Raw genomic sequence first — 27397 nt, 5'->3', positions numbered from 1 at the left:
TCTTGTAATACTGCATCAAACTTTCAGAGACAACTTCAATTAAGAGTATGCCCAGCACAACTCAGAAGAGCTGAGGTAATCTGTGCTTGCTGAAATGATCACGTAGGAATGGCTCCATTCTTTGAAAACCATACAGAACAGACTGTCTCAGGCTCTGACTCCTTTTTATATTGTTCACCTTCTTAAACAACCCTACACGCAATACTGAGAAGCAGGAAGACACACCAGTTGTCCTTCCAAGACACTTTTAAGGTTCTTATGCCTAGATGAACTAGCACAAAGGACAGTCTCTTATACTAGAGTATTATTTTGATTGTACTTAGACAACCACTCAGCAGAACATGACTGATGAGTTTGTGGGATTAAACATGTACACGGGCAATTTCAGACTACAAGGATTCTTGCTAACATGCCTGTGTTTTGGGGGAAGCTATTAGAGTGCTGATGTCCACCATAAATGCTGCCCCAAGATGACATTCATGGAGGGAATACATGCTTTCAGGCAAATTTATCATTGAACATCCCACTGGAGAGCACTTAAAACAATCAGTGGTGTTAGACTTGGTTTTGTCTGCCCTTTTCTAAACCAGAAGCTGATTACCCAGAAGATAACTATCCACTGTGTCATACAGCAGTGAAAGGTATGTTATGAGATGGGAACACTTGAATAAAAATTCCAGGTAAGATTGGAAGCTGTGAAAGTTACTTCAACACTAGAGAACTTTATAAAAAGGAAGCACTGTATTTTCCGAGTGTTTAAGGTTCAGTTCGTACCGGCAGTGAATGAAGTCAGGAACAGGATTATGCTGACTAAAAGATGCTGCGTCAAGATTCATGCAGATTTCCACATTATCTCCAGCCATGATTCGTACTGCAGCTTTATTTTCATCCTCAAATGTCTGCCTTTGTAAGGATGCACACAGCAGCAACATGAAATCATCTAGGAGAAAACAGCAGTTGCAAGGAAAAATTGTCATTAACTTAGGTGTAGGGAGTGGTGGTGATATATTATAATGTAGTTACCAGACCGTTTTCCCACACTTTGAACCTTCAAGACTGTGGTTTTTTCAACGCATTTAACACCAATTTGAAATTTGTTAACGTATTTAGATTTTTTACCTGTCATCTTGTAGATTTTTATCGAGAAACTAATTAGAAAAGGGGACGTAATTCATACTTTTTGATGTTGCTTCATTAAAAATGAGATTAAAAAAAAAAACAGATGCAAAAATTACTAATTCTCTGAACTATTCTACTACATACAAAGCCACACTTAGTCAACCTCCTACAGGATATGTCAGCTTGCTACTGAAGAGTAAATGAAAGGCTAGCTTCAAATTAACACTGTACAGATGTTTTAAGCAAAGGACACGCAAACACTTTGCAACTATGTGCTAAAATACTCACAGACAAGGAAGACAGGGTTTGGTCTCACAATGAAGTCTGGAAAGTATAACCACTTTATGATGTTGGAGTTGAAGTTGGCATTACCACTTCTCCATGGATAGTCTGTATGACAGAAGCATGCAATCAGTACTTTATAACAATCACTTCTTCCTTTTCTTCTGAATACTTAAAAATTTTCCAGCACATTTCTGTAAAACCAAGCAGCAGTAACTGTCCATAAAGGGTAAGCGTCCATACCTTTACAAGGAGCAGGTGGGATGCCAATGCAAAGGAAGTACTGGAATGTAATGATGCATGCTAGAAAACAGCAATATTTTGGCCAGATCTCTGCAATAGCTTTTCTTCTACGTCGATACAATACAGCAATCAGCCAGAAGGCATGAATCATGGCATAAAAATCCATTCGCTGACCAATTACATTCACTGATAGAAGAAAACAGGTCTGGAAAAGAAGTAAAGAAACATAAGCAACATTTGCAACCTGACAGCTAGTCAATGCAGCAATGATAAACTATTCTGGATCCTGACAGAATGCCTGGACATGTGCTGGGCTGACTGCAGGAACCCTGGGCAAACCAACATGCTAAAACAGTCTGTATCTCTCCAACAGCAATCTCCCCCACTGCAACCCCCACCCCAAATATTCTATGCTCTTCTAAGAGTGTCAACTATGCGAATACACCACTAAAGCAGGTTTCCATTATGCGATAACTAAAGATAAAGAATGGAAAGAGCATTGTCACAGTAGCCTATATGTGAAATGTTTAATTGTTGCCAAGCAAAGCACATATTACACAGCCATATATTTTGATATTTACAGATGTGAAAAAGAAGAACTATAAAGAATAGCAATAACTAAAGTGTATCCTCGTGTGGGAATCAGACAAAAAGAAAAGGGATTTAGACCATACAACTTTTATTGGCTATAAACAAATCCAGTCAATTCCTGTAAGGCAGCTTAAGTTTTCCATTATTCTAAAGGCTTTGCATCCCAGAGCATTTCTATTCTCTGGCTCCACTTAAAGTAGTCCCTTCACTCAGTGTCATGAAGCGTGTTTTCAAACTAGTGCATAATTCATAGCAGATCCTTTATTCAGTGCATATCACTATTTTGATTTTCTCTCTCCTCAGATTAGGATGAGATTAAATTTATTTCCCAAAGGAAGTAGCTCATTGATTAATTTTAATTTTCACTCATTCTTAGTCCTCAGACTAGCTGTGAACAGTTTACGGTAGCAAGAGGTAGCAGCGCTTCACAGATAGGTTGAGAGCATCACTATGACTAGATTCAGGATGTAATAGCCTAGGAGTTGCCTTCTTCAGATAGCCACAGAAATTTGTGAAAAGTCACTATTTCTACAAAAATTTTTGAAAGTACGTTTCAAGAGTCTGTGAACAGATGAGGTGAGGAAACACTGGTGAAGCAGCACTTGTTCAGCAGTAACTTGTCTTTAAGGCAGGTTTAGTTCCAATGTTTTGCTGCTGGACTTGGTGAAGCAGATAGAAGGAACACATTAGCTGAGCCTAAACCCCAGCAGACTGGGCCACCGCTGCTGGCAAAAAGATCTTCTACTAAGTAAGACACCTTCCAGATATTTAAGATACACGTGGATCTTCCAAAAAAATCCTTTCACTCCTTTGTACCTGCCTGTCCTAATTCTCTGTGTGTTTCTTGTCTACTGTAGAGTTCTTTGGAGAAAGAACTCTGTCTTACACTAGTGGCACAAAGCAGCAATAACCTTCACTGGAGCTCTTGGTCCTGCAGATTGCTATCAGCAATAGTAACAAGTATAAAAAAGAAAGATGCATTTGTGCAGCCAGAGGCAAAATCTTAGAAATATTTAAATAGAGACAATGGCCTCCTAGCCCCTGCTTTCCTATTCTGCTCCTGCAGTCCCTGAGTCCCTCTGCATGTGTGTGCATGACAGGGTATGCCTCAACTCTGTCCCTTGTCCCATCTGTTGTCCCTTTTGTGGAGCTATAAATAAGACATACAAAGAAATGCAAGAGCAAAAACACTGCTAGCAGATGGATAGCAACTGTGGCAAGGTCTATCACGACTGATGACTAAGAAGCATCTAGCTGTCAAACATAGTTCAAGCTAGTATTAAAAAATAACACAATCAAAAGGTTTGGAATGATAGTCTAAAGAAAATCAATATATGGTGATTTACCTCCAAACCAAATTTGTAGAAGAAATAGTTTATGAAATACTTGACACAGTTTACCAGTCCATCATCCAGATGTGCTCTCGTAATGTCATGGAAAATGGTTCTTGTCACGGGTGCAGTAAGGTTATTTCGACATCTGTAGTATTCTTGATGACGGTAGATCGTAACTTCAAAAGCCAGAATAGCCAGCATCAGTAAGTTATTCTATGGGAGACACAATCAGAAGAATATTAAATAAAAATCAAAACCACAAGAATATATAAAATTTTCTGATAAGCATAAACCCTGAATACTGAAATGGATGTTACCACTGAGCACTTCCACACTCCAGGATGCACTGGCACCTATTTCCAGCTACTATCATAGAAACAAAGCAAGGTTCCCACCATGTCTTCTTGGATTTTGATGAAAAATACTGACATTCAGAAGATACATTTAAAGACATTCATTTAAAAATACTATAATGAACACTAGTTGTGGAAAGGAAGGGGAGGGAAAATGCATTAACCCATCCATGTGCCCTCTCATGTTTCATAGCTTCTCTTAAGATACCATGCTTTGCTTTGCAGGAGATAGAGGATACAAGCATATAGAAAGTCATCAGCTGGCAAGCACTAACTGCCTAAAACTGCAAGGATGCAGGGTAGTGCGAATATATCCTGGATACTCTTTTAAACGAACAATCTATCTGCCAGTCTTCACTCAGGCACAGCTCCTTCTGTCTCAAAGCCAGATTTGACTGGCATGCAGTCTTGAGTGGCTCTGAAGGGAGGTTTTTTTTTTCTGTCATGAGGGAGATCTGCCCTATGCTCGATAAAAGAGAGGTAGTAACCAACTCCACCAGTTGGTTAAAAAGACCATCTCTGAGAAAGTCCCTCAAAGAAGCCATAACTGAAGCTGAAGAGGTAATCTCTAGATCTCTGTTCGCTGAGAAATATTTGAGGCAAGAATGTTCTGAGACAGGTGTCACTGGTTTTTTTTGTTTGTTTGCGGGTTTTTTTATGGGTTTGGTTTTTTGGATTTTTTTTGACAAGAAGTTATTTTTGCTTGCTGTCGCTGGGCTTCCTATCCTCGTTGGGGACAGTTTTACACAGTCCATCATAGATTGGCTTCTTGCTTCAACACTGCAGACATTTTGAACGTCTGTTATTTAGAGAGGCATAACAGAAACACGCGAAGACCTGAACCTTGGGACCTTCAGGTCTAGCACTGAACTGAATTCTTCTATGTGGAGGAAACATTTTATCTTCTAACTCAATGAAAACCCCTCTAGAATAATTTCTAATCACAAAGTATTACCTATTTATAGCTGTAAACCTCCTAGCATCAAGCTAGACACCACTAGGCAACTTCACTCTCCATGCAGAACTCTTGGGTCAGTAATTGCTCTTCCCCACAGACATTCTTAACTGTGGGAGGTGCATGGCTGAGGGAGTGAGAGGTAGATGCACTACCAGGGCCTGATATATTGACCGCCAGAGCTTGGCAGGTCTTCCCTACACAAACAAAGCAGACAGAGGTAAGTTCTCAGGGAAGAAATGAGGAATAAATCTAGTTAGATCAAAACTTGCTGTTGTTCAGTCAACAAATTTCTGTTTCTTAAACTATGTATACAAAATTTTGGAGATTCTTTAAATTAAGAAGAGACATGCAAAGTTTCCCCCAGGAGTTGGCACATTTGTATTGTAAGTACGTTTTTTTAATGAAGACAGGAATAATAAAATATTGCCCACAGGCATCAACCAAATCAAGAAGAAAAACAAAAGACATCCATTTACTAGTGTCTGAATGAATCATTCCCTTAATTCATTATATTTTCTAAGCTGCGGCTACAGAATAAACACTTAAAAAAATTAACTGCTTACAGCATATACTGTCATTCAAGGCAATTACTCCAACTAGATTCATCAGTCACTTAGTAGCCAAAAGCTATGTACCTCTTAATTACTTAGCGTTCTTAAATATCACATTTCTTAGAGTGCCTTTAACAGATGGTAGAGTCAGAAAGCCATACTTCTACATGCAGATCAACTTAGTCAGTACTGAATACCTTCTTGAAATGTCCTGTGCAACAGATACAGCTTTCTGCTCTCCCTGTCTGTAATTCCCTCTTTATCAATGGCTTGCATTACATTTTTTTGTGTGTGTGGCACACGTGTTATTTCAACGACATTGCTAATTTTATCACAAATAAGAAAATATCTTAATACAGATAATTAAAGAGGTTACCCTTAAGTATACAAGCAGGGGATAAGACTTCCTCAATCCAACCCACTCTGCAGGATCAACTGGCCCACTGTACAGGACGGAGGTTTTGAGTTCTTCTAAATTGACCTTTGTTTCATTCTCCCCTGGCTAAAAAGAAAATGCAACAGTTTACAAAAAATTAGTTCCAGGCTGCTTGGGGAGGGAATGATAATCAATAATAATACATCAGATGAACTGTAGTTTTCAGTACTCGATACGCTTCCTTTTGCTCTTCTTTGTTGAAGAAGGCAGCAGTCAAACCTTTTTAATATGCACTTGTACTCACCAATGTACAGTTACTGGAAAAAGTGCTGGGATCAATAGATGTGAGCTGGTACAACATTTTGCAGACAATAATCACACATGTCCAAACAGTGCAGATACTTGATGCCAGTGGGCGAAACTGAGCATATGGCAAAGCAAGAGCCCAGGCAATTAAAAACACAAAGTTAAACAGAGACACCTGAAAACACAAGAACAGGAGGGAAATTACATGGAGCAACAAGAGAACTGAGAAAGTCTGACCTTTTTCACAGTAATTAAAAAAAAATCATTCAAAAGAAAGGGACATAGAGAAACTGTGAGAAAAATACTGAAAAAAAAATTAAATGATATTCACAATAACACAGACACAAAGGGGTAAGTGAAGAAGGAAAAACTTAATGGTTGGTTTAGGAAGAACATTATCTCCTATTTGACCCAAAAAACTACATACCCATCCTACAAAGACACATGAAATATGAAGGACCACATGCTGGTTCTGCTGCTTTAGCACAGGTGAAACAAAAGAGACAATAGAGATCCGTGTGTCTGTGGAAACCCCCTTCATCCTCTTGACCTTCTTCCCCCCAAATATGTGAGAAAAAGGATTTTTTATTTTGTTTTTTAGGGAATCCTGTCCTACTACCCTGTTCAAGGAACGGCTATGTGAGGTAGACCACTCACACTGCCCACACCAAAGGCACAGCTAAAGGTGTTGCTCCCTTTTTCTTTAGGTGTAGCTCCACCTTCTTGCTTCTTTCAGCACCAGACCCAGTTTAAGTAATTTTCCTAGATGTTCCTTCGCAACCCTTTTCTACATCCTCCATCCCTGGATGATGCCCACAGACAGCTTGAGCAGGGGAGGGATTAAGTCTCTTGAGTTCAAAGAATAAAAAACCTTCATATCTGGAAAAAAGGGGAGGGCTGAGAATATCTAGGCAGAAAGAATGTCACTGTGGAAGAAGATATCAAGGCAGGTCCCCAGCAGCTGACAAGCCCAGCGGGATCCCACAATTTCAGTGAGGTCTGGCATGAGGAAGGCATCTCCCTACACGGGTGTGCCACTGCACAGCAGATGCTGACAAGCCTCCAGCATGGGTAAAATTTTGACAGTGAGTGTCTACTTACCTCTTTCACTGTGACCCAGATGATGTAAGATGAAACAATTTTGATGATGTGCAGCTCCAACAGCCACCACACAAAGACTTGCATCTTATGAAAATACTCCAGGAATTTCAAAAACAGCACTGTAAGGCGGTCAATTACCAGATGCCACTTGTTCCTTAAGTCTGCACAGATGTTCAAGTGGAACCATTGGGAAGAGAAAAACAGAAGGTCTTCGTGAAAACGAATGCTTCACTAGACAACAATGAGCTTTCTACTTCTTCTCTTCTAGGCTTTAGATTAAGACAAGAAGAAGGTTACAGGTATGGCTCAGTGGTTAACTAAGACAAAATCGGGTTAAGGCCCACTTAGCTCTGGTGCTCTCCCTTCCCTCACTGAAAGGATTCCCCCCTTCAAAATTGGTGGTGGTGGCTTCCCTTGCCAATTCGGCTTTTATTCTTCTCTAGCAGAGCCCTTCTTGGGCTTCATTTTCCTTCAGTATCTTTGGACCCAAGCTTAGGGATCCTATCCAGGGACTAGATCTGAGACACTCCAGCTCTAGCCCTTACCCATCTTGGAAAGAATAGGATTTTGTTTGATGTTTGGAAGCTATGGACCCAGTCTGTTTTCAGAAAGCACGGGCTACTGCTATTGAGAAAATTTTTCAGCCAACCTGGAAGAGATTCATGCACACTAGGAATAGGATTCTTGTCACATGGGTTTAGACAGCAATACTATATATGTTTCCATATGTCAGAGTATCTAAACTGCCTTGCAAACAACACACCTGCCCAGAGTGTGATTTGTGCCACCCCAAAACAGACATCTAAAACAGGCAAGGCAAATTTCAGACCAGTTGAATATTTCTCTCAGTTGAAAAGAGAGCCTTAGCAAGTTAAGATCCTGAAGCTGGGCGCACGTATCCCTTCACAGACAGTATTTTGCCAAAAAAGTCATCCTCCCAAATAATACCCCAGCGAGCAAGCATGCGGCAACATCTATTACATATGGGTATATATGACAATACATATGCTGAACAGTGCTCTCTAAGTGCCGTATTTGTTTGTGGGCTGGCATGAAACTGTTTCATCAGGCTGATATATATTAGTATGAAGTCTTCACACTGTATTAGAGGTTTCAGAAGCATTTTGGAGATTAGGAAGGATTTTGCATGCTGTGAGAACATTATTACAGTTAACATCAGAGATGGAAACATTTGTAAATGACACCAAAACACACCACTGTCTAAGCTGTAAAAATGCAAAGGAGTTGCCAGCTTCTGTATGTATTTACTTCAGCTTATCTGGTTATTTTATATATAAAGGAAACCGACATGGTTATTCTGTGCATATTTGTGTGAAAAAACACATGCACACTTGTCTGAAAAAGCTGTCTTTTGGAATACCTGACAAGAAAATTCCAAATATTTTTTTCTTCTACCCTTTTCCTCCAACCGCAACTTAGAAAATACTAATTAAAATGCTGAATTATGTAAACACCATGAATAAACAATTAAATTTGAAAAATTAATTAAGCTATAGAACTCTAATGCTTCATATGTGCTTTTGCAAGCACGAGTGTATTTGCAGAAAGTCTTTATTTATACAATTAGATAGTCTCACCCATTCTTTCATTGCATTTATTTTGATTTGCAGTGTTACCACCATGCAAGGTATATCCAGACAGTGCCAGTTAAGTGGAACAGGGCAGGTAAGGTACTGCTGCAAGCTCTGTCTGGCATGTCCAGGCACTACATGGACAGGGGATAAAATACAAACCTGGCCACATTCATTGAAAAATTCTATATCACTGTGTCACAGAGTCTGTACAGATGAACATGTTAAAATAATTTTAAAACTCCAGACATATGACTAAATAAAAATGATATAACTCTTTAGTAGAAATAAATGCACGTACAGCTTAAAGGTGGATCACACATGGCAAGCAGCACCTTGTGCTATTGCCAAGCCCCGCTCACTGCAGTGCAGAAGGGGGCCCAGGGAGAGGGCTGCAGCTCCTCACTTCCCTGTTTGCATGTGTCACAGCACAGGGTAACCTCCAACAGCTGGCCTCTGTCCCCAAGCCTTTCCAGCACATAGGGATGGCCAGACTGCAACAAACTTGTCTCTCCTCGTAGACCGCATGAGAGCTGGCCAAGAAAGGTTTCCATGGCCCATGAACACTTGTAGGAGAGAAGACATCCCAGCGAGGAAAGACAAATAGTTTCAGCTCAGCTCTCCCAAGGCAGCTACACCTTCACAAAGACCCTGTCCTTATTTATGTGTCGCAGTCCTGTGAATATCGGCAAGAGCAACTAAATCTGTGGCAAGGCCATTTCCAGACAATACATCTTCCTTGGGTGTTCCCTGGTTTTTGCTCATGGCTCATACTCGAAACTGAGTTATGAAAATACTTCATGTATTTTACTTCAGTTCATCCTAGCAATATCAAGGATGAAAACATCAGCCTTACCCACGTCTGCCCTTGAGCATTTTTATGTTTATCTGGCATCAATTACACATTCCATATTCAGAGGTGAAAAATATGACACTAATGTGCACATGAATAATGAAGCAAAGCCATAGGGACTTCTGGAGTGGAGTGCCTTGAAAGCATGCAGTATCAGAGATTAAATATGTATGTGCATTTTCTTTATTATAAAAAGACTTCACTCCAAAGGAGTTCTTAGGATTTGGGATAACCTCCTACTAATCCAACCCAGACCACCTAGAAGAAAAAGGTGGGGTTTCTTTTGTTTTCATCCTCTCAGCATCCTACAGAAGCAGTACGATTTTTCCCTAGAAGAGACTGTTGAATAATTGACAAGTAGCCATCTGCTCAGTTCAGGTTCTTTTGGCAAAGACTCTATGTAAAATTAGAAGGAAAACCTGATGACTGAAGTGAGCAGGGATGACCAAAATGAACCATCTGTTGCCACTGTTATCTAAGGCTGAGGAAGGCAAAATTTACCATCTGCAGAGCTTACCTGTAGTTTCTTCTTCTTCTGATTCATTGTCTTCATCATCATCATCTGCCTTGTCTTCATCTTCCTTTTCATCTTCTTTCCCTTTTTCGACCCTCCCTTTCCCTCCCTCCCCTACTGGCTCTTCCATTCTTTTCTCACCAGCCTCTTCCAGCATTTTTTCCTCTTCCTTTTCTCTGCTGGCTGTTAAATTCATCATAGTTATGTCAGGCAGGCTTCCATCTTGGTGCACCAGTCTGTTGGTAAATAGTACCATGTTAGCAAACTGAGCAGCAATGATATTGTAGTCTTTTTCTTTTTCAAGATGTGTAATTAGAAAAAAAAAAAATTGTTCATGGAAAATGCCTTAGAAGTGGAAACGTTAATGATTCTGGTACTTTGTCCAAACACACACTGCAAATTGAGTTGGAACGTATTAGTAACTACTTCTCACTCAGATACTAATGGTTAGTTAGTAATGAGTGGTATTGACACTTAAACTTGACATTTTCCCCACTGGAGAAAATGGTCAGAGTTTAAGATGTAGAAGCATGAAATGACACTGCTTAAGAGGAAACATTTCATGACTTCATAGGGGACTTACTCATTTTGGTGGTTTGGTATTTTTTTCTTGAGGCTGCTCAAAGTAATTGGAACAGAAAGAAAAAGGGAGATGAGAACAGAGGGGTTACAGAAGAAGGTCATTGACAAATAAGTCATGCTATATCACAAGTCATAAAGCATTCTCCTACTCCATCTGCAGAAGCCTTTTGATGCCAAGAGCATGCCATCATGACATTCACAGGGCGCTTCTATAAAGAAACATGGAATTGCAGCACAGATGGAAAGGGGGCAACCTATTTACACCAGTGCTAAACATGGTCAATGCTGTACCATGCTGTCAGTAATGCAACTGAATCATCACAAGTGTCTGACTGATGACCACAAATGCATTTCCACCATCTTCCAATTGAAAGATGCAGCTGGGAAGCCAAGTAATTTGCAAATTTTCTTCCAGCTATAGGTTTGGGAACAACTGAAAACAAAAATTCCATGGCAGTAGCTTCAGTATATTTCACCATGCCTGTCTTCGATAGTGCCATTCATTCTCCTCTCTTTTCTATATCTCACAGAGAATTTTTCTTAAGATTTCTAACTGTCTCTTACTGAATCTATTAGTAATTTTCAGACTAACAAAACTGGGATATAACTGATTTAACACGGAAATGGTATTTCTCTATTGCTATGGTGACAATTTTTCTAAGATTTATTAAGTATATATATTTTCTTTACTGAGAAGAGAGACATTATATTATTTTTTTTCTTTTTTCTCCCCCAGCTGTGCTGTTGGGACTCACCTCCCATACTTGCAGAAAGCCCACTTTTCCCAATTCCCTGATCTTATGCGCTTTGCTGAGCATAGCACTTACTGCCATAAATAGTCCCTTGGAATACAAATTCTTGCAATAAAGTCTTCCTTCGGCAAGTGCGTATGTATACGATCAGGTCACTAAATGTTTGGTTATGCCGTTGAAATTATTACACTCAGCATACTTTCAAGCACCTGTTAGACTGCTCCTGGAGTAATGCAAGCAACTTTAATATGCTACAGTACCATCTCAGGGATTTATTTTTCATTATGTGGAATTCTGGCATATTACCATCTAGCAGGAAATTCTGCCAATTTTAACTAGGAATTTTACAGTTCAGGAAACTAAAAATCTAGATTTACCCATCTGATTATTAAAAAAATAAGAGCATTACGCTAAGCAGTTAATGAGAAAGTCAAACAAGTAGAATTATTTTTGAAATATTTGAGAGCTGCAGTTTGTTCAAGATGGAAACTTTGATGGCTCAAATGAGGGAAAAACTACAGAAATTTGACTAAACAATCCTGAGGTAGAAATACCATACCAATTACAAAAAATCTGAAAAGGTGGTTTAAAAACAGAAGTATAACAAGACAGTTGAGCACCAAAAAATCTCACTGAAAAAATACATTCATGACAATGACTGCTAAAATCCCTCATCATGGACCGAGCGATGAACCTGAGCGTCCAATAATCTGAAAATCTCTTATACTCAACAATATAGTCAGCAGCTTTGGCTACTGAAAATAGGGCTTTTTGTCCAATATATTTTATTTTCCTATTTAAGCTAGCGTATATACTAAAACGATATTAAAATCTCTGTAAAATGACTAAACAATAATATTCCCTGAAATGACATAATCTAACTTTGTAGATCTACCTAAAACTCTATAATAAAGTACCAACAGGAGGGTCATGTATAAAGAAGAGAGAATGAATTTTCAGTTCAGTTCAAATGCTACGGTCATTCCCAGTTACTATAGATCATCAGAGTTCATTCAAAAGGCAATGCCCCATGAAATGAAAGTATCCATATAATCAGACAAGCTTTGTACACGTGCAAAATTTTGTACTGATTTTTAACAGGTTATCTTCCCAACTGACTTTTATAATGGAAAAATCTACACTCACACTGGTGTAAATCAAGGACTTACCTCAGTGCAAACTGGACAGAAACACTGTAACCCTATAGGACTTTGTATGAGAGGACTCATCTTTCCCTTACGCATGTATCTCCCATCCATATCCAGGAGATGCAGAAGGTGATGGGGTTATAAAGATGGGTACATGCAATATATATACCTTATAAAGCCTTAGTATGAGCTTAGTTTTCAGTAAGTCGGCGCTTAGTTCTATCAACATCAGTAGGCTTGAGCATGGGACTGTGTGCTCAGCAGATCCAAGGCTAGATAAAAAGTCCTGCCCACCATTCAGAAAGTTAGTCTGCTTGGAATCTTTCTTCCCAAACTTCCTCATTTATTGTTAGGGTTGGTTTTCCTCTTTTTAAAAAATTTTTTTCCACTACAAGATCAGACGATGTCATATAACAGACAGCACTGAGGTATTAGGATATAAAAAAAAGCTACCTATCCAGGCTTCACAGCTAGTCAGATGTCACTTCACCACCACTTCCACATACTGGTGGGAAATCACTCAAAATAACATGAAGGTGTTGTGCATGATACTTAGGAAGGGAAATAACTAAATAATAATGCAGACAACAAGCCTTGAAGGTACAGCCACTAATGCTTTTAACTGAGAGCATTTCTTACCCTCAAATTCATTAAATAGGGTAATCAATGATGAGAAGTATACTAGTAGTTTTAGGCATCAAAGCAATTTCAGAGGCAGTCAAATCAGGCATGTGCCCCAGGTCCTAGTATTTTCATCTGTTTGTAATTTGCTAGAGCAGAAGAGTAATTAACAACAACTTACTGGATGCATTATAAAGCATCTTTCACCTTTGATAACTTTTTGCCATCAGTTTACAAATTGCTCAAAGCTTTCTGGCTCAAAACAATTTCTCAAGTACCTGGCAGGCACAGCCTTAGTAACAGAAAGCTTTCTGCTCTGCAGAACATTAGTGACCCACCTCCTGAATGTTTGGTGTGCACGACTCAGACTGAGCACACAGTGTCGTACCCTCAGCTGCAGGACCCTGAGTCCTTTCCCTGCCCTTGCAGCAGATTTTGCTGCCTGCATCCAAGGTGAGCTGGCTGGTACATGTTTGGGTACGTGGACAGGCCAAGCAGCCTCAGCACAGGGGGTCCCTCTCCCTTCTTTGGGAGCGGCTTTCACGCTGAGGCTCTCACTCCTACATCTCAGTGCCTCCCTGACCCTAAGCCTGACACACAGACTGACTCCCTGCCTTCACCACCCACCTGGCTCATCTCTATGGACTTGCTGAGAGCTCACCAGGTTATGGCTGACCCTCCTTACCTTCTCCGGATCTGATCCTCATCCTCAGTTGTTGGTTCCCATTCATGACTCCCTGTGGGTGAGAGCCCAGCCTTGCCTCCTGGCTGTGCCCCTCGGCTCCCGGCTTGCTTGCCCTCACCCAGACACCTGCCCTTGCTGCTCCCTGACATATGGCCTTCCTACAGACCAGGTTTCCAGCTCTGGTGAACTTTTAAGAACCCTGGCCTAAACTATGTGACGACATTTGAAGAAGGAGCATGAACATGACACATAAATTAACTTCTTGTTAGAGCAGGTAGTCACGAATATCTAAAAAAGGGATTTTCTTGGCTTTTCTGTTTATACTCAGTAGCAACAACAAACTCAGAAGTCCTTCTATTCTCAGAGCTGATTAAACAAAAGCCCACATTTACTCCAGTCAAACATTTTGAAAGAAATCTACTTTATGGAACTGTTTTCACGATGCCATTTATAAACTGATGATGGCAATGGCAATATGGGCTTTTGTAGTTTGGACCCTGTGGCACACAACTTAGCCCATGAATTAACAGCCTTAGCATGCAGTGGTTTCAGCGTGCTCACCCATAATACATACCGCACATTTAATTGACCTGGCCCTCAAATTCCCGTTTTCTGGTGCTTTGTGACGAAGACAGGGATGTGTGCCTGTGTGTACCTGTGTGTCTGTGTGTACGTGCAGGCATGCAAGCATGCATCTTTCCATGCACAACCAAAGGGTAGATAAAGGAACCTCCTCAACCAATTCTATTGTCTGCAGCCAATTACAAATAGCACCAATTATTCCTGTATTGAGGCACTGGCAAAGTTTAAGAGAAGAATTCCCAGCTGGGAGATGAACTCCTAACATATAAATATGCAGGAGAGATGTATTAACTGCTTCACGAGCTTTAGGAGACTACAATACCTGAACAACATTATCTCCCTGCTTACTTCACAGTACTGTGCAGCATGAACATACTCTGTTTTAAGGCAATTAAGAAGTAACAAAAAAGTTAAGGTATATGTGTTTTCAAGAAAAGGAAGAATTGAAGTACCCACCTATTAATTATTAGATAAACACGGCCATTGACTTTGGCATGGCTATGAGGTGGGAGATGAAAGCACAAGAATGCATGAGATGAAAATGGGAAATGAATTAGAGAGAGAGAAAAGGAAACCGTTAAATAGGAATGAATGCACTTTCCTGTCTACCAAGAGAGACACATTTCATCACAAAGCACAATCTGACAGATTGACACACACCATGCAGTGAAAAGCATAGGAAGCTTATAAATGCAATACTTAGATGTTTAGACCGTACACAACTTCAGTTAGAACTAAACGTACTTTTCATCGTCCCCAAAATGTGACAACAGCCTCTACTGCTTTATCTCAAGTAAACCTTAGAATACCCACTCTTTAAAAACAGGTATTTTTATTCTTTTTTCATTTAAAGGTAATTATCATGGAGTATCATACCACAAAAATTATCTAACTCACAGCCTTTATCTCTGCCATACCAAAACTCACGGTACAGCAAGGAAATGGGCTTGCAAACTCTTAATTGGAGATCTTTCTTTCTCTTGTGGATGCAAAATTGAGACACTCAGTTCTGTCACCTTTATAAATAACGAAAGTGCCTCACACTCCCAGTTCCAATTTCTGTCCCCTCTTTTTGCAGCTGGCAGAGCCTTACTCTTGAACTCACTCTGTAAACTTTGCTCATGTGAAGCAGCATCTTCATACATGAGCAGTCTCAGCAGTTTTCACAGGACTCTTCAGTTAGACACAAACATAATACCATAATCAAACATGGCAGTTGAGGGGCAGATGGAGGAACTGAAGCTGCTTTCCCTGTTACTTTCATGACTAGCTCTCACCTGCTGCGGTTATTTTAACAAGTTCGCTATTAAAAGGACTCAGTTCTGTCTGCTTAGTCAAAAATCAGGTTCAGTTTATTTAAAATTTTTTGCTTGTTGCAAAAGCAGCATAAAAGCAGTTTTGAAAGGTAAGCCAGCTGTTGAGTGAATGCCAGCGTTTTCAAAGCAAAAGGGAAAATTAAGTTTTGGTGACTTCGTAAGAAGATAGTGCATATAAATGAGTCTTTAATCTCTGTTTTAATCGTCTCTGCAACTTATTTCTATTGCTAGCATTACTGTTAAGCTGGAGCTGGTTGTTGTGCTAGTTCTCATCAATACAAATGTTAGCTCATCTCTCATCCTGAAACTCTGAACTATAAAGTTGGTTGATGCTCAGTACTGACTTATTGCACTGAAGGAAGAAAACAGCTGGATCTTCATACATCAGGCAGTGCTAATGGTAGTACAAATCAGAAAAAGTGCTCTGATTTGGGTATTGGACATACTTGTGAAAGTTTCTGAGGAGGAACAAATCATATACATGATAACTGTGATTTTGAAACACTGCAAAGTGGCAAATGCAGCACATACGTCAAAAATACCTACCTATTTATCTGACAGCTCAATACAATCTAGTACCCACTTAGACTTAAAAAATTAACATTATAGTAGCAAGACAAATAAGCTAATGATATCACATGATCCTCTTCACCTGTCACTTCACTTTAGTAAAAAAGCCTGGTGTGCCAATGAATGCCTACTTTCAGCACCATATCTCAAGGCTACTTACTCCTGGCAAAAATGTTTGCTCTCAAGGAGACAAAGAAAACATTTTGTGTCTTTAGTATCAGTAGTTCCATCCTTTGGGAATGATGTGACTTTAGTCACAGTGATTCTCTTCATGTCAACATTTGGAGAGGTGTATAATATTTTGGTATCTTTCATGTACAATAGAAAGATTTGCAAGTAGTGGTTTCACAGGCAGAGTGTACTGTACAATGAACCTGCCTAAATCCTGGGAGATGGTTAAACCCCCACCCCACAATATTGTTGGGAAATTTTGTCAAGTTTGATTTGTGCTGGTTTTAGCAATTATTTAAATACAGAAACTGGACGCATTCTATAAAAGTGGAGCATATTCTTATGCACTGATGATAGGGAACACAAATATATTTGTACCATACACTGTAAAGTAGCTTCATATAAATTCAATGCATGAAAAATATCTGAAATGCTTCTGTAAATCTAGCAAGTCCTAAAGCAGCATTCTCTGTTAAGATAAACTGTCATTATTCCACAACACACTGTGGTATATGTGATGTTATGCAGCTAGTCCTCATTCAGAGAAGTGTAGCTGAGTTACAGTTATCATTGGACAGGTAAACACTCTAATATGAATTGGTTTCTTCAAAGAATTAGAGCAAATGTCATCACATAATATAGCACTATATACTATGAAACCATTTCTCTCTCCTATAGTTCTGGAGCAGGATCCTAGGCCAGATATGTTTTTATGCAGGGGAATACGGAAGAATTACACACTGGAGAAGTGAGGTCCGAGAATCATGAAAAAACGCTAAGGAACTTCTGGATGAGATTGCTGAACGTCTCAAAGAGCTAGCACAGACAAGAGTCAGCACTTTAAAGAGTGACCACAGGTTTGGGATTTTTCCGTTTCTGTAGTTCAGCTTTACAAAAAGGCCTAATTGTCCAATGCAAATGTGGTATTTGCCAAAGATCTCCCAATCTTCATTTGGCCCTCAAAACGGATATTGAAAAACAGAAGTGACCCAAATATAAAGCCATATTTCCTATTATTGACAGGTGTTACAAAAAGGCACTCACAGCAATTAAGGATCTAACTCCCGTTAAAGGTCAAAGCCAAAGAGATAAATACATAAATACCATTAGTACCTTTGAAAACGTAGCCAAAATTAAAAACTTCAGTGTGTAGGGGAAAGTGGGGGGAGACAGATACTTTGGTTGTCATTTGTTTAGTGGGGTGCTGGATACTGAGCACCTTCTTTTTAAGCCTGGTAGTCATAGCAAAGGCAAATAACATCTAATGAAAAGTGAGTATTACAAGAGAGTCAGAAACAGCGTTTTCAAACAGAGAATCAATAGCTCCATTTACTTTGTTTCTTTACCTGTAAATGGTGTTGTCCTGTTTGCTCGTTACAGCTTTTAAATCAGTGAGCTGGAGAAACCGATCATGGAAATAGTGAAGGTGTAAGATACACGCCAGTAGGAATGAGGTGGGGATGAAGATACGTGTAAATAACTCAGCCACAGAAAACTGCTTTAAGCCAAGGTCCGCTAGTCTGGAAAAAAAAGTAAGCCACTAATGCACCTTTTCACACCAAAATATTTTTCCTGCCATGAGACATTATTACAAATCATTTGCAATAGTAAATAAGGGGCTGGTACTTGTTATGTGGTTTTGGCTTTTAAAATTCTTCTAAACCGGCAAGTTTTACAATGCAAGTATCTTGCATTTGGACTCAGTAATGTAGAGAGATAATGTATATGTACAGAGTCAAATGAACCAACCCTACCATAGATTTCTTGAACCAGATGAGTTGTCCCTGTCTGAAAGTCCTGCACTGGAGATCCACTCATATTGCATATACTTTCTCACTTAAGGTCCTATTGAGAAATGCCCAGCACATCATAAGCAGGAAGAAACTCAGTCCTCCTCATTAGCAGGAGGGCAGGTCCACCTTCATCAGTTCCAGACACCCTGCAAATCTACCCTTAATCTCTCCCCGGACCTTGTTCCTATGGTCAAAGAGGTAGAGAGAAGTATTGGCACTGTACTGGGAACAGGAGCAATGCCCAGGCCTTGGCAGCAGACGGGAGGAAGAAATCTATGGCTTCAGAGCCGAGCACTTGAAGTCAGCTATGCCTGGGGATGACCTCATGATGGTTTTCCCCCATAAGAAGGAAGAATACTCTCAGACCATTCCACCACACTGAACTCAAAAGTCCAAAGCAACAAATGAAATGAATGAAAAACACTTACTTGTTTTCATCCAGGCCTGTCATATTCTTCCACAACCCAGGGAATGACTCAAACTGGTATGTATAGATGAAGATAAGTACCAACATCGTGTAAACAACCACTGACATCCAAAAGTACTTTAAAATCCTTCTCCACCATTCATAGTGCACCTGAAAATCACATACTAAAGATGCTGAAACAAGCTGAAGGCAAAGACACTGACAAAAAAAGTGACAACACTGTACTGGCAAACAAAGACAAAGAACACTATTTTTCCTAGCTGGCCTGAGGCAAACCATGCTTACCCAACAGCAGCCACAGTTCTTCGAGATACAGTTTTACTCCCGATACACACACACTCAAGTACTGACTTTTGTCTAAAAATGTCTGTTGGGACATGGCCACAGACATAAAGGCCAGGGACAGCTTCAGTCACTCAGTTTCATCATCATTAGCTGATGAAAGCCCAGAAGGAGAGGGAGTCCATGCTCATTGGAGTCTGGAAGCTGTGTGGACCAGCTGTCACAAAACAGTGGCTATGTAGGATGTGCACAAGCCCAGAATTTTCCCACACAGGTTCCAAAGCCCATGGTGATGTGGGGTGGCATCACAGAGCAGAGGTGTGTATCGTATGCATCTAATCTATGCGCACTTTGCCTGTCACTGTAATCGAAAGCCAAAGGAGAATTAGTCTTAACCCGTTCAAATGATCTTACATCTAACTATAGAATAAACACAATGTTTATGAATTCTGTTTGGAGCTATTTTATTACCAAGTTAAAGGTATGAACTATTGTATTCAAGGACAAAATTCAGTTAACACAATTCTTACCTGATAGAGGGCCACACAGAAGAGGAACAGTACCATATAGATGATTTTGTACATGACAATTCTACCCTCAAAGCTGACAAAGAAGAACATGCCCCCACAGACGTAAATCCAGTACTTGATGAACATAGCCATCACCAGCTTCCCCAGGACTTTCATAATATCCTGTTCATCCTCATCATCCTCTTCCTCCTCCGGCTCCTCCTTCTCCTCCTCCTGTTCTTCTGCCACTCCTCCCTCTTGCAACTCCTCTTCTGCAAATACAGAGTCACATTTGGCCTCTGTCTGTTCTGGGGACTTTTAGTAAGAATCGAAATGGGTGGAAAGTAAAATCTCTGCACACCACACAGAAACTTAAAACACAATATTCACAAGAGACTGTATTTCTGAATCAGACATGCCTCCAGAGCAGCGGAAAGAGTTTTAACTTTACATGAGCTTCAACCTGCTTCTGAAGCCATACAGTGCACAGCTATACATCCTTACCAGACACCTCTCTTCGCTGGTCTGAAATGCAGGCAGCTGTACTGGAAAATTAGAGCCTAAGTGTTGTATAATGGGTAACAGTCAAAACACTTTCCATGGCAATACCTATACTCCCAGGCAAGAAACCTTTTAAACTGGAAAACAAAGAAACCACCAGCACCACCAGAAACCTCTCCTCTTGAGTTTAAATTTTTGAACTCTCGAGGTTTTGTCCTTTAGAGAATATTGTGGTTACCTCTAAAAACCACAAGCCAGAGAAAACATTAACATAAAACCAAACAAGCTTAAAAAATATAAATGCTGCACTAACACTGCTGTTTTTCAGAAAAAACTACCACTTATCCAGCTTCTTCTGTTGTACCTGAGGCATTGCAGAAAAGACAAGCTGCTTTTGCCCTATGAAGAGGTCAGGATTCCCCAGTTACTAACCCTGTGACACTTGTGGAGAGCAGGGCAAGTGTCCCCGCAGCAGCAAGTACGTGAGCAAGTATCTAGCTAACAGGGTTTGTCAAACTCACAGCATGCAGCTGTGTGGCTCTCCTTTCTGCTGAGAACAATACTAGCAGTTCACCATCAAAATGCTTGCCCACTCCTTTTGCCCCACTCACCATCCCTCTTCTCAGATTCTTTCCTTGCTCTTGCCTTGCAGATCCCTGCAGTGCTCAGCTCTGAACTGAGAACATGGATCATATGTTTTACTGAGACAAATATTGTAATTAATCAAACAGGAAACTACATCACACTGCTTCCAGGGCTGGCTTTCTACCATTTCAGTGAGTTGAACTTGTTCAGATCAGCAACCAGAGAGACAGAAAAGGGCAAGGAAGTTTTCCGGGAACATGTGCCCACTAGCAAAAGAGAGAACAAGCCACCGAGCTGTTAGACGAGTTGAAACTGTAGCAGTAAACTTTGCTCTCAAGTATGCTTCTGACAGCATGAGCCCCTGCACTGAATATAGATAGGCTTATTTTCCCATTGAAATTAGTAGTTTAACTTCTGGTTTTGTGCAAGTGTTTATGTAGAAACACAACTTCCAAGGAATTTAACAACTGATTTTTCGTATGTAAACTCTTCTCCTGTGGTTAAACTCCTAGGGTAATTAATCTGCTGGTTTGAGCTTGGGACACAAGAGTAAACTGATCATTTGAAAGTTCCGTGACATTTCTCAAAGAGTCATTTTAATCACCTTCCAGAAAAGAAAATTCTCATTTTATTTGAATTTATAAAGTTCAAAGGTGTTTTATTTTTATATCCCAAGAGATAGTTACGATTAGATTTTGTAATGTCTTAGCTAATAACAAGTGTCTTGCTAATTGCTTTCAGCATCACAGAAATGCAGTAACTGGAACTAAATTGTATCTGGCTTTACCTTTTTCTTCATTTTCTTCACTTCCAACTTTGACCTCAGATAAAGTAGCTTCTTTTAGTCGAAGTGCTTTCTGTTCAGTGAGGTGTTGCCTAAGCAGTAGCCAGAAAGTAATTGTGAAAAGAATCTGCAAACAAAAATCGAAACAAAAAACAACAGACTAATTGTATATCCTACGTCCTACTAATACAAACATACGTTTTCATAAATTGCATGCCTTTGTTTCCACTGTCGGTCAGAAAATGGCAATGATGGCATCGGTGTCAAAGTGCATCTTTGTGGAAGTTACACCATTTATGAAACATCCTGCATTAAAAACAACTTTATTTCATTTGCATGTTTCCATTGAGTAATAACTTATCGCTCTGCATTTTTTTCTTATAAGTATTTACCTATATGATTCTATTCTACCCTGTTCTGTGCAGTTTTTAATTCCTGTCTTCTAAGTTTAAGGATCTTATAATCCATTGATTGTTGTAATTCCCATTTGTTAATTTTTGTTCAATTTTCCCTTTTTTAGGGTAAGAAGCACATGAAATTGAGTGAGTTGTCATTATTAGCGTTTGGGGTTTGGTAAACCCTAAATCTTTTAATTTAAGCAGTCTGGTACTTCAGGTGCTTAAATGCGATTAATTGAAAAATCAAAAATTTCTTTGCATGTCTTGAAGTTAAAGAAGACCCAGTAAACTGAACGTGCCCAGTATTTGAAGCAGTTACAAGATTTAAGATGGCTTTTAATTCTTTGAAGAGCTTTAAGAGATGATAATCCAATAGCAGCAGGATACCTTAGAAATAAATAAATCTCTTTAATGAAAAGTACATTTCTGTGTTTTGCAAAAAGCTAAATTCAACACCTTGCAATACTGACAGCTGGCCAAAGATGATGCCTGTTCAACACACACTTGATTTTACGTTTATATTTTATGAAGTTTCCACTGATTTCAGCGGTACAGAACAAGACTTATTTCACTACTTAGTTACAAGAATAAAATCTCAAATAGGAAGTACATAAGAGCCAAGTATTTTGCACACAACAGAATGACAAGGCCAGCAGTACAATGCAAAGAACTCTCCTTTTTTAAATCTAGCATGCAAGTACTTCATGTGGGACAGGAGATGTCCCAGGCTAGCGATAGCTGTTCACTAACACTGCAGCTAGCGCTGAGCTGCAGCATCAGATTGTCAGCCTGTGTGAATTGTCACAGCTTCTCTAGATACCTCATGGAGCTCTGGCTTTTGCAACACAAACCTTTGATATTGTAAAACACAGATTTGCTCTGCAGTGATCAGCTTCATCTCCGCAATGCATTTACTCCTTGTTCTCTGGCATTTCCAGAGCCAGAGCTGGCTCTAAGAAAAGTCTTGAACGGTTGCAGATCAAACAAACGTTTCTAGTCACCTTTTACAGTACCCATTTTATTTCTTTTTCAGACCAGGAAACACACACATACCATGCAGAAAATTACACAGAAAGAATTACAGTACATTTATTTCTATTTTCCTCTCTTTGCAGAATAAAGCATTCAATCTTTATTTAAATTAAACTGTTGTTCAAAGGACTTTCAACTAGGAAATGTGCGCCCACTGCTCCCACTGCTGAGTGGGGCAAGGGCCCTGGTAACCTAGGACATGGAAAAGTCCCAGAGACTGTAGAAAGCTCTGAAGCAAGGAAGACACACCCTTGGTGGAAGAGGATCAGGTCAGGGAAAATTTCAGTAAACTGAGCATACATAAGTCCATGGGTCCTGATGGGATGTACCCATGAGTGCTGAGGGAGCTGGCTGATTGATTGTGGTGACTGGGAGAGGTGCCAGAAGACTGGAGGAAAGCAAATGCCACTTCTATCTTCAAGAAGGCCAAGATGGAGGATACAGGCCTCACCTCGATCCCTGGGAAGGTGAGGGTGGTGGAACACTGAAACAGGTTGCCCAGAGAAGTTGTGGATGCCCCATCACTGGTCCCATCAGGCTGGACGGGGCTTTGAGCAACGTGATCTAGTAGAAGGTGTCCCTGCCTATGGCAGAGGGGTTGAACTAGATGATCTTTAAAGGTCTCTTCCAACCCAAACCATTCCATGATTCTAAGGTGATGGAGCAGCTAATCCTGGAAAACATTTCCAAGGACATGAAGTACAAGAAAATCATTAGGAATAATCAGTGTGGATTCACTAAGGGGAAGTCACGCTTGACCAACTTGATAAACTTCTACAATGAAATGACTGGCTTGGTAGATGACAGGAGAGCAGTGGATATTGTCTACTTAGACTTCAAGGAGGCTTTTAACACTGTCTCCCATTAAGATCCTCATAGACAAACTGATGAAGTATGGGCTGGGGAGCAGACAGTGAGGTGGACTAAAAACTGGCTGAGCAGCTGAGCTTAGAGGGTGATGATCAGTGGCATAAAGTCCAGTCGGAGGTCAGTGACTAGCAATGTACCCCAGTGGTCAATAATGGATCCGGTCCTGTTCAACATCTTCATTTATGATCTGGATGATGGGGCAGAGTGTACCCTCACCAAGTTTGCTGATGATACAAAACTGGGAGGAGTGGCTGATACACTGGAGGGTTGTGCTGCCATCCAGAGGGACCCTGACAGGCTGAAGAAACAGGCTGACAGGAACCTCATGGAGTTCAACAAGGGGAAGTGCAAAGTGCTGCACCTGGGGAAGGACAACCAGTTCATGACCATTGCATGTTGGGGGCTGATCAACTGGAGAGTAGTTTGGCAGACAAGGCCTGGGGGTCCTAGTGGACACCAAGCTGAACATGAGAAAGCGATGCGCTCTTACAGCAAAGGTGGCCATTGGTATCCTGGGCTGCATTAGGAGGAGCATTGCCAGCAGGTCGAAGGAGGTGATCCTTCCCCTCTGCTCAGCACTGTGGTGAGGCCACACCTGGACTGCTGTGTCTCATTCTGGCACCCCAATACAAGAGAGACATGGGTGTACTGGAGAGAGTCCAGTCGAACAGCCACTACGATGAAGGGACTGCAGCAACTCTTCTATGAGGAAAGGCTGAGAGACCTGGGACTGCTTAGCCTGAAGAAGAAAAAGCTCAGATGGAACATCATCCAATGTCTATAAATGCCTGAAGGGAGGGTGGAAAGAGGATGGAGCCAGGCTCTTTTCAGTGGTGCCCAGTGATAGGACAAGAGGCAACTGGCACAATCTGAAACACGGGAGGTTCCCTCTGAACATCAGGAACCACTTTTTTCCTGTGAGGGTGACCAAGCATTGGCACAGGTTGCCCAGGAAGGTTGTGGAGTCTCAGTTCTTGGGGATATTCAAAAGCTATCTGGGCACGGTCCTGTGCAATCAGCTCTAGATGGTGCTGCTTCAGTAGGGGAGTTTGACCAGATGACCTCCAGAAGTCTCTTTCAGCCCCAACCATTCTGCGATTCTGTGAAATCTATGGAGTACATTACCACTGCTGGTAAATGCTACATTACCACCTTCATCAATGATACAGATGGTGGGATCAAGTGCATCCTCAGAAAGTTTGCAGATGACACCAAGCTGTGTGGTGTAGCTGACATGCCTGAGGGACAGGATGTCATTCAGAGGGACCTGGACAAGCTCAAGAAGTGGGCCCAAGTGAACCTCATGAAGTGCAACAAGGCCAAGTGCAAGGTCCTGCACCTGGGTTGGGGCAATCCCCAGTATCAATACAGGCTGGGAGATGAAGGGGGCTACAGGAAAGGTGGGGAGGGGCTTTTTAATAGTGCCTGTTGTGATAGAACAAGGGGTAATGGTTTTAAACTAAGAGAGGGTAGATTTAGACTAGATAAAGGAAGAAATTTTTTACAATGAGGGTGGTGAAACACTGGCACAGGCTGCCCAGCGACATGGTAGAAGCCCCATCCCTGGAAATACTCAACGTCAGGTTGGACAGGGCTCTGAGCAATCCAATCGAGCTAAAGATGTCCCTGCTCACTGCAGGGGGGTTGGACTAGATGGCCTTCCAACCTGAACTATTCTATGATTCTATGATACTCGGCCCAAAAAGCCCCACAATCATTTTCTATTAATTTTATGGGTGTGGCCAAATCATCATATATACACAACAGTTTTCTTTCTTGACACCTGCTAGTTTTAGATATTTGATGATACAGCTAATAAGAAACAATGTCAAAGGGGCTGATGTATTATGATAGTTAAAACCAGAGATTTACAAAGTCATTGAAACTGAGAGAAACGTCTCTTGCAGAACCCCTTGAGCTTAAGCTCTCTTTACTAAACTAGCTCTACCTTTATGAGAGAAATAATACAGCACTCACTAATTTTCAAATGCATTAAAGACCCAGAAACGGTTGTCCAAAGGGCACTGCTGACAAGGAACATCACTTACAGAACCACCTTAAACGGTAATTAGGAGTCACAAGGGAAGTGATTCACTTAGAGTAAGGGGAGTAGTTCCAACTAAGTGCAGTCTCTGAGGCACCCCTCTTGGGTGCTCTAGGAAACAAATTCCTATTTATGCTGATTCCCTCCCCCAGAAGCAAACTTGCCAAACAGAATGCATTTTGTAGTGCTTTCAAGACATCAAAGAAAAAATCTATCATGCACTGAGGTCAATAAACTCTTGTTTCTGACCTGAAATGGATTCTAACGTATGCTGCTTCTAGTGTAAGGATAAAGAATTAAAGCTCAGTCACAGCTATGTACTGCTGCTTGTGCCAAATCATAAGGCAGTGAGTAGTATTGGTAACTGCAACAACACCACAGTTCCAGTTGCCATCATATTCAGAGACAGACCTGACATCCCATGGGTATTAATCTAACAAACATATCCCATCTAGTTTTGCATCCAGTTTATAAAACCAAACAAGGGAGCAATCTCCATCCACTAAGAATTTTCTACAGTTATCACGAAAATCTACAAAGATGTCTGAAACGTGTTTTGATACTAGCTTAACACACAAGAAGCAATTTTCTGAACACTGTTTTTTAATGACTTATCCTTTATTGTAGAACTGCTAATGAACATGGTTATACTGAATACTGAGGATTCACTCTTAAGGAAATGCCGAGATCTACATTTTTTATCACAATACATTTTGTGGTTTCATAAATAAACTTCTGCTGGTTTTAACACGTACCTTTGATGCCAACTCCCCAGGTTCCTTTCTTTCTAAAAAACCGGATACTTCAGGAAGCTCATCATTGTTGAGATCAATACTCCATATATACTGCAAAGTTAGCAGTAAATTTCCATAGAAAACCATGAATGGTGAACTGATCATGGCATATTTCCTTCGGTCCCGAATCATCCATAACGTGCAAGACCAGATCAGTAACACAAAAGTCAACCAGCTGTGATATGTGATACTCCATGCCTTGCGGAAGGAAGAAAGTGAGGAAAAAATGTTCACAGATACATTCAGGAACAACATTGATGCATATTACCAGTTACACTTACACTTCTCTTAGTGCACATTTTCCTTGTCATGAGACTCTCACCCATATTAATGAGCTACTGGGCCAGCTAGAATAAAACCCCTGGAAAACGTGTAGAAAGTGGATTCTTAAGAAGCCAACAGACGAGGGCAAACCCTGCTTTGTGCATTGATTGCACTTGGTAAGGTTTGCAAGCAGACACATTTCTTCTTATTACACCAAAGTAATAGAAGTGGAAAATACAGGCTAACTTTTGGACATGAAAGATCTTCTTGCAAAACTAGCAGTGAAGAATGCAGAGCAGGGATAGCAAAACATATTCACAGCTACTACGTTCAAGGCCTTTGACAGACTTGCAAAACTACGCTAACTCCATACTGTTCTAGCTTTTGTGGAATCAATTTAAAATGGCATGCACACACTGCACACACCTGAACTGAAGAACATTTAGTCTATGCTAAACATGTTAGATTACCTGAAATAACAGCTACAGGATGTTTTACATAGCTTGCAGAAATC

At 40.5% G+C, this 27397-nt stretch overlaps 1 protein-coding gene across 1 annotated transcript in view; it reads right to left on the bottom strand.

Moving 5' to 3' along the window:
• Positions 1–27397, bottom strand: part of PIEZO2 (piezo type mechanosensitive ion channel component 2) — a 312801-nt gene that overhangs the window by 66669 nt on the left and 218735 nt on the right. The window contains exons 12-26 of the mRNA XM_086472533.1: positions 26581–26817; positions 21485–21608; positions 19633–19883; positions 18822–18970; positions 17947–18120; positions 15000–15041; positions 10757–10789; positions 10177–10409; positions 7215–7375; positions 6112–6288; positions 5808–5933; positions 3582–3782; positions 1645–1849; positions 1408–1509; positions 775–940 (exon numbers count right to left, since the gene is read on the bottom strand). Coding sequence (XP_086328659.1) covers positions 775–940; positions 1408–1509; positions 1645–1849; positions 3582–3782; positions 5808–5933; positions 6112–6288; positions 7215–7375; positions 10177–10409; positions 10757–10789; positions 15000–15041; positions 17947–18120; positions 18822–18970; positions 19633–19883; positions 21485–21608; positions 26581–26817 — 2381 coding nt within the window. The remainder of the gene's footprint in view (positions 1–774; positions 941–1407; positions 1510–1644; positions 1850–3581; positions 3783–5807; positions 5934–6111; positions 6289–7214; positions 7376–10176; positions 10410–10756; positions 10790–14999; positions 15042–17946; positions 18121–18821; positions 18971–19632; positions 19884–21484; positions 21609–26580; positions 26818–27397) is intronic.

This window comes from Leptosomus discolor, chromosome 13 (assembly GCF_034619465.1).
Source record: "Leptosomus discolor isolate bLepDis1 chromosome 13, bLepDis1.hap2, whole genome shotgun sequence".
NCBI classification, from domain to species: Eukaryota; Metazoa; Chordata; class Aves; order Leptosomiformes; family Leptosomidae; genus Leptosomus; species Leptosomus discolor.
This window is presented reverse-complemented; position numbering and strand designations above follow the sequence as displayed.